Consider the following 13,992-nt stretch of genomic DNA (forward strand, 5'->3'; position numbering starts at 1 on the left):
TCACTCAGAAGCCCTGATCAAGTACTGTCCAGTCAATCCCTGGAGCTGAGTGAACACACACTACCTCCCATATCTGTGCTGGCCTGCCCTGACCTGAACACAGCAGGCCCTAGGTATAATGTGTTTGAGTCCCTGGCTAGAGCCAGGCCTCTGCTACCTGTTATTTTTTCCAATGTTTGATTTGTTCCCCAGCTTCACCAGCCCCTGTGTTGTTGCTGGAATGCTTGCTAGCTAACAGATTAGGCCATCTACGTCAGAAGCTTCCTCTACTGCTCTGCAGGTCAAAAGACTTGCCAAAGTAAATGGAAGCAAGACCCCTGAGCAGCAAAAAATGTTTCATCTGTTTTTACATGCTATATACACCTCACTCACTCTCATACAATTCTTTTACTGCTTCATCTCTAAATCCCATTTATCTACCCAGGCCTGATACTCTTTGACTCCAGTCTCCTGCTCTTGGGTAAGGCTGTTCCCATCTCAAGAGCATTCACGTTGGATCTGTATCTGCAGCTTTCCATTTGACCTATTCTGATACCTTCAAGACTTGACTGCTAGAACAGGGGCTTCCAGATTCATTTTTGCCACTTACCCATCCCTTGCCTCTCACAAGTTTTTATGGTGGCATGATTCAATAGTTTGTGGGTAGTTATCCCAGACTTATTTGTTAGTATTGGAAAAGATGACTGTGCTGAAGCACTTCGATTCCCTGCTAACAAACACAGTGGGCACTCAAAACAAATCACATCATTATAAAGGCAATTATGTATGTAAATAAACTTCATAAGTCATCTTCCTAGAAAACTCAAAAAATTTTTAACTATTACAAATAATATTTTTACATTAAAATGTTTATTTGTCTGCAAAGAAGTTCAATTATTTTGCTATACAATAACTTTAAGACTGCCATATTTTTATCTTTAAACAAATCACTTAAGTGAGTCAAGTCCTCAGAAAAGCTAAAAAAAAGTTCTAAACTAGCATACACCAAAGACTTAATTCATTATCTTTCAATGAGTAATAAAAAAAACTGATGAAAATTGCTTTATATATTTTTTAAAAACCTGATTTTAATCACTGGTAGAAAAATTAACAGAATGTGCTATACACAATATGTATATGTGATATACACTTAATTTAGTTGTCATTATTTCCTCTTTAAAAAATTAAAATATACCCCTTTCTAAAAACAAATAAAAAGCTTTAAGAAATATGCTCTCAAAATAAATACCCAAATAATCTCATCAGAGATTTTTGTCTAGTAATCAATACAAGTAACTGCATCCACTTTATAATATACAAACTTACCGTTATTTTCCTTGGTGATAGATAAATATGAGCATATTACCTCTAGATATTTTTACTTCCACATTCAATTGTAACAAATGATAACATTGCTTAAGTAGTTTATACAAAAGCCTTTACTTTGATAAATTTGCTGCAATACTATAATGAATCCACTGGGAATTCCAGAAGGGGGAAAAGCAATATGAATTCAGTGTGAAAACATTTAAAAGCACAGCCAAATGTTCCCATTTGACTAGAATGTTTATGAATACCTATAAAATGGAAGCTGGCCTAAGATATTCTAAATTCCTTTTTATACTCCACAGGAAAAAAAAAAACTTTATAAAGTCAAAATTTTTATTCCTAATACAGGTCTAAATTTAGGTGATTTTTCCCTCCTCAAGTTTTGGATTCAAAAGATACTTCCTAGAATTCTTCCTAGAGTTCTACTAAGCATGTAAAAGGAAAAATGGTAAAGTATTTTACGAAGTGAAAATACTAGAATAAGACTGTTCTGGGTCTAATGACATGTAGATAGTAATGTGCTTACCAGCCATAGAAGTATCCCCCACCTTTTTGGATATCGAGGTTCCCAACCACGGTTTATCTGTGACTGCATCGTAAGTTTACATCTCCAACAAAGCCAAACATACTAGCTCTCAATCAGGCAGATAGGCAGCAAATATACACCAAAGGTTTCTTAAGGTACTACTATATACATGTACTATATTGGGTACTGTGAGATAAAGAAATGCGGAAATTATAAATTGGGAAAGAAGGTAAAATTTAGAAATGCATGAAAAGGGGGTACCTGCATGGCTCAGTCAGTTAAGTGACTGACTCTTGGTTTTGGCACAGGTCATGATCTCAGGGTCGTGACACTGAGCCCTGCATCAGGCTTTGCACTCAGCACTGAGTCTGCTTGGGATTCTTTCCCTCTTCCTCTCCCTCCCTCTCGACCCCTCCCCTGGCTTGTGTGTGCAGGCTCTCTCCCCCTCTCTCAAATAAATAAATAAAATCTTAAAAAAAAAAGATATGCATGAAAAGTTAATCAATATGAAATACTATGTGTTACTGCCAAAATGTCCACCATATGGTCAGCACTTAATAAATAAATCTGTGGATTTTAACTGGATTACATTAAAGGTGAGACCCACGGGTCTGACTGGGAAAAGTTTCTTTGACAAGCCAATTATAATAAAAAGCTTTGGGACAATAAGGAGAATTTAAAGATGGACTGGGTATTAGATGATTCTAATGAATATGAATCATGCCTAATGTAAGAACATAAAGGAAAACTTCCATATTTTTTAGTGATATACACTAAGTAGGTAGGCTGAAATGGTATGTGGCTAGATATTAGCTCTGAAATACTTAAGAAAAGAAGGGAGGGAAGGAGGAAAGAAAAACTGACAGCTGAAACAAGGGTGGCAAAAATCTTAATTGCTGTGTTTGGATGGTGGGCATATTCCTCATATGTCATTGCTATTCCATTATATTATTGTTTAATAGTATACTATTAAGTATACCCACCTTTGGAGATGTTTGAAATTTACATAATAAGAATTAAAGGTTTCTTCAATACTGGGGCTTGAGTTGGCAAATGAAGATAAATAGGCAGAATTTTAAAAGGCGGCATTTTAGGCATTGTGCCTCAATCTGAAACCTCGAAACCTCTAGATACCTAAATCTCTCAGCAATTCTGAGTCCCTCAGTCCTCACCATAGCTAGGCAGGAAGTCAGCTTTCTTTTCCTAATTTTCCTGATAACCCAAAAGCTCATGCTCTTGGCCCTATTCCATCTATGACATCTATCTTCTAAATGATGTCTCTAATTCCATCTGTATCCTATTTCCCAGTAGTTAAAGGCCTCTGGCTACAAACTGTAACATAAGTTAGAGATAGGCATTCTAAACTATAAACTCTGTGGTGAATATCGTGTGTGAACTCACAGTCCCTTCAAAAACCCAGACCGTCTAACATGTCCTTGACACCTGAATGTTTCAACCAAGTTGGTAGGTGGGCCTGGAAGGAAAGAAACTTATTAGTTCCTAGTTTGCCTTTCCCCCATTTTCCCTCTATTACAACCCGTGGGTTTCTAATTTTTTTTCAGTGTTTAAAAATTTTTTTTCTAATAAAATGCTAGAAATACCTGCATCACAAATTCCCGACGTCGAGGCATTCCTCTTTCTGAAAGCAGAACATAATCTGGCTCTTTTTCCTTTTTGGCCTGTTGAATTTGAGCCAGGCGGCTAATGGGGTTCATTCCTTGACCATACTCTGGTCCAGCCTAAAAGATAATTTAAGAAAAAATTTCAAAACATGCTTGTAAAACTTGTTACTGGATCCTTAGAGAAACAGTGGATCTCCCCTCATCCTCTGCACCCCAAAACCATAACTGGAGAAGATAATGTGACTGGATAGTCAAATTTAAGATTTATAAAGGTAAATCATAGAATAGATCTGAAACTAAGGCTTCTATGGCATTTAGGGCTCAAATGTATTATTGATAAGTTGGGTTAAGTCTACTTTTAAACTCTTCAATATATTAGAGTTGCTTCACAACTTCTGTTCATCAAAAAACACCAAAAAGAGGGGCACCTGGGTGGCTCAGTTGGTTGAACAACTGACTTAGGGCAGGTCAGAGTCTCAGGGTCCTGGGATCGAGCCCTTCATGGGGCTCTCTGCTCAGCAGGGAGTCTGCTTGTCCCTCTCCCTCTGCCCCTCCCAGTGCTCATGTTATCTCTCTTCCCCCCCACTCAAATAAATGAATAAAATCTTAAACACACACACACCAAAAAGGATGTAAGAAGACAAGCCATGAACTAGGAAAAGATATCTGCAATACTTACAACTAAAAACTGATATATCTAGTATCCAAAATATACATATTTTAAAATTTTTATTTATTTATTTTTGAGAGGGAGAGAGTGCATGAGCAGGGGGAGGGGCATAGGGAGAAGCAGACTCCCTGCTGAGCATAGGGGCATAGGGAGAAGCAGACTCCCTGCTGAGCAGGGAGCCCGATGCGGGACTCGATCCCAAGACCCTGGGATCATGACCTGAGCTGAAGGCAGATGCTTAACCAACTGAGCCACCCAGGCGCCCCAAAATATATTTTTTAAAACTCCTAAAAAGTATTAAGACAATGTAAGTTAAAAATGGGCAAAAGAGATGAATAGATATTTAACAGAAGAAAAAATATGAAAAGAAGAAAAAATACGAAAAGATAATCTCATTAAGACTCAGAAAATGCATATTAAAGCCATAGTGAGATATTATTTCATACCCAACCACTTAGCAAAAATTAAGAAGTCTGACAGCCCTGATTGGTGAGGATGGAGAGTAACAAAAACTTATACACTCCTGGGGCGCCTGGCTGGCTCAATCAGGTGAGCGTGCAATTCTTGATCTTGGGGCTGTGATTTCAAACCCCACACTGGGTGTAGAGATGACTAAAAAATAAACTTAAAAAAAAAAAAAAAAACCCTTATACACTGATAGTAATATAAATTGGAAAACAATATGACAAAGCCAAAAACCAGTAGCCTACTCATAGGCATGTTTATACCTCTCGAAAACTGTTGCCCATATGCACTAGCTCACATGTACAAGAATATCCATAGCTGCATTATTTGAAATAGCAAAAAAAAAAAAAAAAAAAAAAACAACTGGAAATAACCTAAACAGTCACCAGTAAAAGAACAAATAAATTATGGCATGTTTATATAGTAGAGTGGCATATAACAATGAAAATGAATTAAGGGGTGGCTCAGTTGGTTAAGAGACTGCCTTCAGCTCAGGTCATGATCCCAGAGTCCTGGGATCAAGCCCCGCATCGGGCTCCTTGCTTAGTGGGGACCTGCTTCTCCCTCTGCCTGCCTGCCACTCCCCCTGCCTGTGCTTTCTCTCTCTCTCCCTCTCTCTCTAATAAATAAATAAAATCTTTAAAAGGAAAAGAAAATGAATTAAGGACAGCTAAATGCCTCAAAATGAGTGAATTTCAAAAAAAACTTTAAGAAAAGCAAGCACAGAAGAACATGGGATGATATAATTTATGTAAAGCCCACTAAAACCACAAAACACTGTTGAAATTAAATGAGATCTCAATAAATGGACACACATATATGTTCATGGATCAGAAGACTCAATATTCTTAAAATGCTAATTCTCTTCGAACTGATCTATCAAATTCATTGCAATCCCAATCAAAATCCCACTAGGCTTTTTCCTGTAATAATCAATAAGCTAATGCTAAGATTCATGTAGAAATGCAAAGGACAGATAACCAAACAACTTTGAAAAAAAGAACAAAACTGGAGGACTCAGGCTACCGGGTTTCAAGATTTATTCTAAAGCTATGGTAATCAAGACTGCGTGTATAGCACTGGCAAAAAGAGATTAACGAAACACAGCAACATCCAGAAACACACCCATACGTACACGGTCAAATGATTTTTGACAAAGGTGCAAAAAAGGGTAGTCTTTTCAACCACTGGTACTGGAACAACTGAATATTCATATGCAAAAAAAGGAAAACCTAACAACTTCATACCTTACACCATTACAAAAAATAACTCAAATGGTTAACAGACCTAAATGTAATATCTGTAACTATAAAACTTCCAGAAGAAAATATAGGTGAAATTTTTGTGCCTTGGTTAGGTGACAATTGCTTAGGTACAACCCTAAAATCATATTCCATAAAAATAATAAATTGGACTTTTTCAAAATTAGTAATTTCTGTTCTTTGAAAAGGACAAGTCATAGGCTTGGTGAAAATATTTGCAAATCACATATCTGATAAAGAACTTGTAGGGACGCCTGGGGGGCTCAGTCGTTAAGCGACTGCCTTCGGCACAAGTCATGATCCCAGGTTCCTGGGATCGAGCTCTCTATCTCTGTATCGGGCTCTCTGCTCAGTGGGGAGCCTGCTTTTCCCTCTCCCACTCCCCCTGCTTGTGTTCCCTCTCTCACTGTCAGAGTCTCTCTGTCAAATAAATAAATAAAATCTTTAAAAAAAAAAAAAAGAACTTGTATGGGGAGGGGAGGGGGAACTAGGTAAAGGGATTAAGAGATAGAAACTTCCAGTTAGGAAATAAGTTAAGTCATAGGGACGTAACGTACAGCATAGGGAATGCAGTCAATGACAACTATGTATGGTGACAGATGGTAACTAGACTTAATGGGGATTTCATAATGTATAAAAGTATTGAAACACTATGATGTACACCTGAAACTAAGAGGATATTGCATGTCATTTATGCTTCAATTAAAAAAAAGGATTCTCATTGAAAAAAATAACGTGGGGCGCCTGGGTGGCTCAGTTGGTTAAGCAACTGCCTTCGGCTCAGGTCATGATCCTTGAGTCCCGGGATCGAGTCCCGCATCGGGCTCCCTGCTCGGCAGGACGCCTGCTTCTCCCTCTCTCACTCCCCCTGCTTGTGTTCCTGCTCTCGCTCTCTTTCTCTCTGTCAAAAAAAAAAAAAAAATCTTGGGCGCCTGGGTGGCTCAGTCGGTTAAGCGACTGCCTTAGGCTCAGGTCATGATCCTGGAGTCCCGGGATCGAGTCCTGCATCGGGCTCCCTGCTTGGCAGGGAGTCTGCTTCTCCCTCTCCCACTCCCCCCTCTCATGTGCTCTCTCTCTCTCTCATTCTGTCTCAAATAAATGAATAAAATCTTTAAAAAAAAAAAAAGAAAAGAAAAAAATAACATGTATCCTAAGTATATGAAGACCTCTTAAAATTCAATAATAAATTTATTATTATTTGAATTTTATTATTTTATTATTTAAATTGCTTAATTTGTTAAATGGGAAAAGATCTGAAGAGCACTTCATCAGGCTTGATGTGCTACCAAACACAAATAAATGCTCAATATCATTAGTTACTGGAGAAATGTGAATTAAAACCACAACGGGGTATCAATACACATGTATCTGTACAACTGAAATTTAAGACTATACTATGTATGAGAAAGGATGTGTAGCAACTAGAATTCTCACACATGGCTGATGAGAATGTAAAACAGTACATTCTTTTAAAAACAACTGGCCATCTCTTAAAATGTTGAATATATACCTACTAAATGACCAAGTCACTCACTCCCAAGCATTTACCACTGCCCCCCAAAAAGGGAAAGCTTATGCCAATAAGACTTATACACAAATGTTCATAGCAGCTTTATTTACAGCCCAAAATGAGAAACATCCAAAATATCCACCAAAGGATGAATGGATAAACAAAGGGTGGTGTAATTATACAACAAAAAAACTACTTGGCATTAAAACAGAACCAATAACTGATAAATGCAACAACATGAGTGAATGTCAAAATGATTTATGCTAAGTGAAAGAAGCCAGCCAAAAAAAGGGTACTTTCTTGGGAATGGAGGATGGGGGCAGATTACAAAGGGGCACGAGGAACCTTTTGGGAGCAATGGATAGGTTCATTACCTTGATTATGGTCATGGTTTCACAGGTGTACACATAAATCAAAACATACCAAATCACAAGCTTTAAATATGTACACTTCATTATATGTCAATTATACCTCCACAAAGCTGTTTAAAAAGCTAACGAACCAAATGCCATTTTTTCAGAAAAACATACAGTAAAATTATAAGGTAAGGAATTGCTAGATATGAAACTAATGACTGTGATTCACTACATGAGGTGGTATCTGGATGTGACAGGAAAGGCATACACCCAGCTTCAATGTCACTGAGAGATGTTCTCTATCCAAGTCGGGCAGGAGGTCTTACTGTTACTTAATATGCTTTTTAACATAAATACAAATACTATATAAACCATTTAGAAGACACTCTATTTTTAACATTATATGGGTAATGTTTATGAGGAAAGCTTTTTAAATCTTTTTAAAAAACTTACATATGGCTGTTTTAGTGCCTTCTAAAAGGTTTAAAAACAAAAAACCTTTGCAAATCTCTGTGCATATGAACTTTCTTCATATATTATCCCTAGAAGTAAAGCTTTTGTATTTATCAAATGGTCAGAACTTTATTTCCAGCTGTGAAAATTTCTTCTAAAACAGGTATTAGACACAAGGGTTATCACTATGTTACAGATGACGGATGTTACACTAAACTTATGTATAGAGTGAGCTCCTCCTGAGAACTGCTGGCTCTCAACTGTATCTAGTTTGGTGCTGCAGGTCGGATCCTGCAGGATCTTTTAAATTTAGGATTTTGGACTCTATCCAAGGAGCAATGGGAAATCACTAAAAGATTTCAGGCAGAGGCATGACATGATCTGACTGAAGTCTCTAAAAGATAACATTTTTTAAAAGATCAGTTAATGTCAAAAGTATTATAGGAAGGCCAATTAAAAATCTGCTATAACAGTTCAGGCAAGAGACGATTTTGAGTTGAATCAAAAGGGTGGCAGAGAGATGGAAATAAATGAACCAACTTAAAAAATACTTAAGTGATAGATTCAATAGGACTTGATGACTGGCTGGATATAATGGCTAAGAGAGAAGTTAAAAATGACTCCCAGGTTTTTGTTTCAGCAGTGGGATGGTGATGCCAGGCACTGTGGTAAGGAATACTGGGGGCGCCTGGGTGGCTCAGTCGTTAAGTGTCTGCCTTCAGCTCAGGTCATGATCCCAGAGTCCTGGGATCAAGCCCCACATTGGGCTCCCCACTCGGCGGGAAGCCTGCTTCTCCCTCTCCCACTCCCCCTGCTTGTGTTCCCGCTCTCGTTCTGTCAAATAAATAAATAAAATCTAAAAAAAAAAAGGAATCCTGGAAGAGGAGGAGGTTATGATGAGTTTGATGTGCCTGTGAAATTACAAAGTGAAGATGTCCAATAAGCAGTGTAGAGCACAGAAGAGCATTTGGGAATCATCTACATAAATACTGAACTGAAGCCCTAAAAGTATGAAGAGCAGCCTAGGGGAGAGTAAGAGAAGAAAAAGACTGAAAACTTTAGTACTGTAATAGGTGGAACAAGAGGAGAGATAAGGAAAATGTTAACTTTTAATAAAATAATGCTTTCTACCTCTACTTACATACCAAAAAAATGAAAACTAAAGGAAGTAAAGTACTGATGAGAAAAGACTAATACTGACAATTAGTTACAAGTCTAAGATTGGAATATCAGTGAAAAGGTGAAGGGAAGCTTTTGAGTCTAGGGCTAGAAGTATGCCTAGTTCATGAAGATATTCAAATAAAAATGTACTTCCAATGTACTCTATTCTTGTTTAATTTGCCTCTTTATAAAAATGTTCTTAAGTTCCATGGGGAACCTGGGTGGCTCAGTTAAGCGTCTGACTCTTGATTTTGGCTCAGGTCATGTTCTCAGGGTCGTGAGACTGAACCCCGCATCCAGCTCCACACTGGGCATGGAGCCTGCTTAAGATTCTCTTTCCTCTCCCTCTGCCCGTCCTTCCCTCTTTAAAACAAAGTTTTTAAGTTCCAAAACACTGTTGTTGATATGGATTCCAATGACAAAAAAACAGATGCCAAAATCCAATTAGGTAATAATGGAGTCTGAGAACATTAAGAATGGCTGGTTTCTTCCCTTGATTGAAATTAACTACTAGCATCCTTGACAATTAAGTTATTCCTTGGATATCAAGTCTTATGTTATCTTTCCCAAACTAGTATAGAAGGTCTTTTAACAGTTGTGTCCAGAAAACTTTATCTCCAACATCGGAAATACATTCTCTGAAGTCTCATCTTATAGAAGAGAACTACATTAAAAAACAAAATATAAACCCAGAGACATCACTAGGGCAGTCTTATATTTTAACAAGGTAACTCTATAGAGTTAATCTTAAAATCCAAAAGGAGTTCATAATCAACCAGTTTCAAATGGACACTGGAATCAGACATGACTGGACCTAGAACCTGTTATGTGATCTTGGGTAAGTTTCTTAAACATCAAGGATCCCATTTGTAAAACAAGGTAACAGCTACATCACAGCATGATTAAGAAAATTAAAATAATGTGATGTTTCATTCTAAATAAAGTCAAGGCAAATCATCAACAGTTTATGCTCTGCTTCTACTGCATAATAAAGAACTGTAGAGCCTAGATGTATAAGACCTATAAAGAAGGATAAAAATTCTGAAAAATCAAGATATTATTTCAACCTACCCATTTATTGGCCCACCATACTTAAAAATTACCTAGATTCCAACTCATTGTATGCATGCTGCTTTCTCAAAATAACCCTACATTTCAGAAGATGTCTATAGGCTTTACTTTAACATAAGACAGACACGGTTACAAATAATTCCAAGTGTGATGTATGTGAGGAAAAATGCAAGGGGCTAACCTAATCTGGGAGTGGGGGAGAACTAAGAAGGCTTCCCTAAAGAAGTCAAGTTCAAGCTGAGATATGAATGGTGGATAGGAAGAAAGTTCTGGAATAACATGCTTATATAGTAGAAGTAGCAGCAAATAATTTTGAGAATCCAAAATGTTTATCCCCACTCTGGGGAATAACATTTAAACAATAATCTTGCTTTTAATGGCTAAAGTTAAAAGCAACAAGGTTATGTTTATATCCTACCATAAAAATGTATAGATCTTTTCTAGCCTAATGGCTCATTATTTGTAACTTACTAAGATTCGATTTAGTTTAATAAATTAGATGGAAATTACTGTGACCAGTTTTGTGCTGCCACTCTGATGCAGAGCACTGTTCTTCCATCATGGAAAAGCTATAGATTTTATATATAAAAATATTTAAGAAAAACAAAAAAAACAAAACAGACTCACTAATACAGAGTACAAACTGGTGTTTGGCAAAGGGGAGGGGGATGGGTGAAATAGGTGAATGGGATTAAGAGCTAAAAACTTCCAGTTACAAAATAAGTAAGTTAAAGGAATGAAAAGTATAGCATAGAAAATACAGTCAATAGTTCTGTAATAACGAACAGTGACAGATGGTGACTACGTACTCAGTAATGTGTAGAACTGCTGACTCAGTACATTGTACAACTGACACGAATATTTCATTGTATTTCTACTATACCTCAATAATAAAACATTCTTAAAACAATACTTAAGAAAACAGACCATGGATATACTCACATACATGTAAGATGTGAACAGACAGAGTTAGATACAAAATAACAATAGTTAATCTTTACTGAGCACTTACAATTTGTATTGTTGATATTTAATAATAATTACTAACACATTCTGTGTATATTTCAGTTAACACATAACAATCCCTATGAAGCAAGTTCAATTATTATTCCTACTTTCATATGCAAAGAAATAAAAGATTAGAAAAGTTAGGTAACTTGCTCAGGTCACAGGGGGTTCAGACTCAAAACTGAATCCAAACGTTATATTCGTAAAGCCATATTCTACTCCCTAACCATGTGGTTAGAGCATATGAATGAAAGCCAGCCCTCAGAATCAACAGGACTCATGATAAGTGGATCTATTTGGCATTTATTTTTAGTATATCCTTATATACAATATAGAATGCTATTTCAGGGAACTCATAACCTACACGTTCTCAGTGAGATAATGATAGTATTCATTAAGAACACGTGTATGGGGTGTCTGGGTGGCTCAGTCAGTTAAGCTTCTGCCTTCAGCTCAGGTCATGATCCCAGTGTCCTGGGATCGAGCCACGCATCACATTGGGCTCCTCGCTCAGTCGGGAGCCTGCTTCTCCCTCTCCCTCTGCCTCTGCCTCTGCCTGCCACTCCCCCTGCTTGTGCTCTCTCTCTCTCTCTCTCTGTCAAATAAATAAATAAAATCTTTATAAAAAAAAATAAGAACACGTGTTTATATAGTTATTTATGTAAATATGTATACATGTATTTTTAAATAAAACAAAGGTGCAAAAGGCAGAAAATCTATAAAAATACTGTAGTTTGACCATTGTATAATCTAAACAAAAGAGGTTCATCAGAGATAAAACGTACAGTTGACCCCTGAACAACGCTGCAGGGAGGGGGAGGGGGGAGCACCAATACCCCACTCAGTCAAAAATCCATGTATAACTTCTTTTTGTTTTTTTTGTTTTGATTCCCCCAAAACTTAACCACCAATAGCCTATGGTTGATCAGAAGCCTTACCAATAACCTAAAACAGTGAATTAACACATATTCTGTATGTTGTATGTATTATGTACTATATTCTTAAACTAAAGTAGAAGAAAAATGTTACTAAGAAAATCACAAGAAAAAAAGAAAATCATAAGAAAAAGAAAATACATTTACCATATTGTATTTACAGAAAAAATCTGCATATAAATGGACTCATGCAGTTTAAACCCATGCTGTTCAAGGGTTAACCGAGCTTCAGTTCTGTAATCCTTGATTTGTAGAGCAGAACCAGAAGTCTGCTAAGAGACACTGACTTGGCAACTGACATGCTGGCAACTGAAGGCTTTCTCTGTTAGCGAAACTCTAGCTCATGCAAGTCATACATACTGAGCACTCACAGGCAGTGTCATGTACGCAGGGCTGAATCATCTCACCCATTTTTTGGTTGTTGTTGTTGTTGTTAGTGTAAACAAAAAAAAATCTGCTCTAGTGAAAGAAAGAGTTACAACATCTTGAAAAAGTGTGTGCTCTGTTTTCTTCTTTGGCAAGCTATACATGCCTGAAAGAACAGAAACAAAATACTACCACTTACCTCATGGGGCTGCTATGAGGATTAAATGTGATAAAGCACATGAAGTGCTGGGACACACAGTGCTTTCTATGTATGAGCCGCTGCTATCACCCGCACTGGTATCAGTCATATGAGTATTACTCTGCAACCTACCACCATTTCATGATATCCCAAGAAGGTACTCTATCGCAGCCTAGTGTGCAGAAAGACCACGGCACTGGACATCAGAGTAGTTCAAGGTGCTCCACAGCCCAGGTGAATAAAAGCGAGCAAATTCTTTGAACACGTTTCATAAAACCTTACTTGTAAGAAGAGGTGACATCATCTACCTTACACAGTCCTGATGAGAATGACACTAAAGGGGATCATGAATGAGAAAGTATCTTTTAAACCACAGAAAACTATAAATATGGAAGGTATGATTATCTGATGAACAAATGCAGGTGTCCAGTGTCTAAAAGCAAAACAGAACTGTTACTAACTTACAGTCCAGGGCCAACTGTGATTCTGGGGCGACATGTAATGCATAGGGGTAGGTGCCTGCCCCATGGAAAAACTTTTACCTACAGTCACTATAATTTTATAGAGCAAAACTGACCAGTGTTCACAAGCACACACTTACCTTTACTATTGTTTTAGGGCGTTTTTTAAAAAATAATTTTGGCTTTTCAACCACAGGAAGAGGCGGAAGTTTCTTAAGCTCCTGTAGGACAGTGGTGGCAGCACGCTTCTTGGAGAGCTTTTTGCTATTTCCCTCTCCTTCTGCAGAGAACTCTCCCACTGACACCCGAGTAACAAAGCTTTTCATATGCGGTGGTCCACTTTCTTTAATAACCTATTAAATATAAGTAAAATATTTAACATAGGCACTTACGAAATGTTCTCATCCCATGAGTCTGTTTTAAATGTTCACGTCATAATCAAAATTGAAATTATAAAGAATTATGCCAAAATTATAGATTTATTTAATAAAGTTATATAGATATTATACAGGGACATTCATTTATGATACTTATGATGCTTAATGAACTGAAGTCAAAAGAACAAAAAACCAAATAAATACATTCAATTCATAGTCAAAATTTGTGTTTTACTAGCTTA

The 13,992-nt window shown here is 37.1% G+C and overlaps 1 protein-coding gene across 10 annotated transcripts in view; it reads right to left on the reverse strand.

The window, feature by feature from the left end:
• STAU2 (staufen double-stranded RNA binding protein 2) overlaps positions 1-13,992 on the reverse strand; it is a 311,388-nt gene that overhangs the window by 175,862 nt on the left and 121,534 nt on the right. For all 10 annotated transcript variants that reach the window (XM_035011353.1, XM_035011347.1, XM_035011348.1 and 7 more), the window contains 2 exons: positions 13,514-13,726; positions 3,436-3,573 (listed from right to left, as the gene is read on the reverse strand). In XM_035011353.1, coding sequence (XP_034867244.1) covers positions 3,436-3,573; positions 13,514-13,726 — 351 coding nt within the window. The remainder of the gene's footprint in view (positions 1-3,435; positions 3,574-13,513; positions 13,727-13,992) is intronic.

The sequence above is a fragment of the Mirounga leonina genome, unplaced genomic scaffold (assembly GCF_011800145.1).
Source record: "Mirounga leonina isolate KUSES-001 unplaced genomic scaffold, KU_Mleo_1.0 Mir_165, whole genome shotgun sequence".
Lineage (NCBI taxonomy): Eukaryota > Metazoa > Chordata > Mammalia > Carnivora > Phocidae > Mirounga > Mirounga leonina.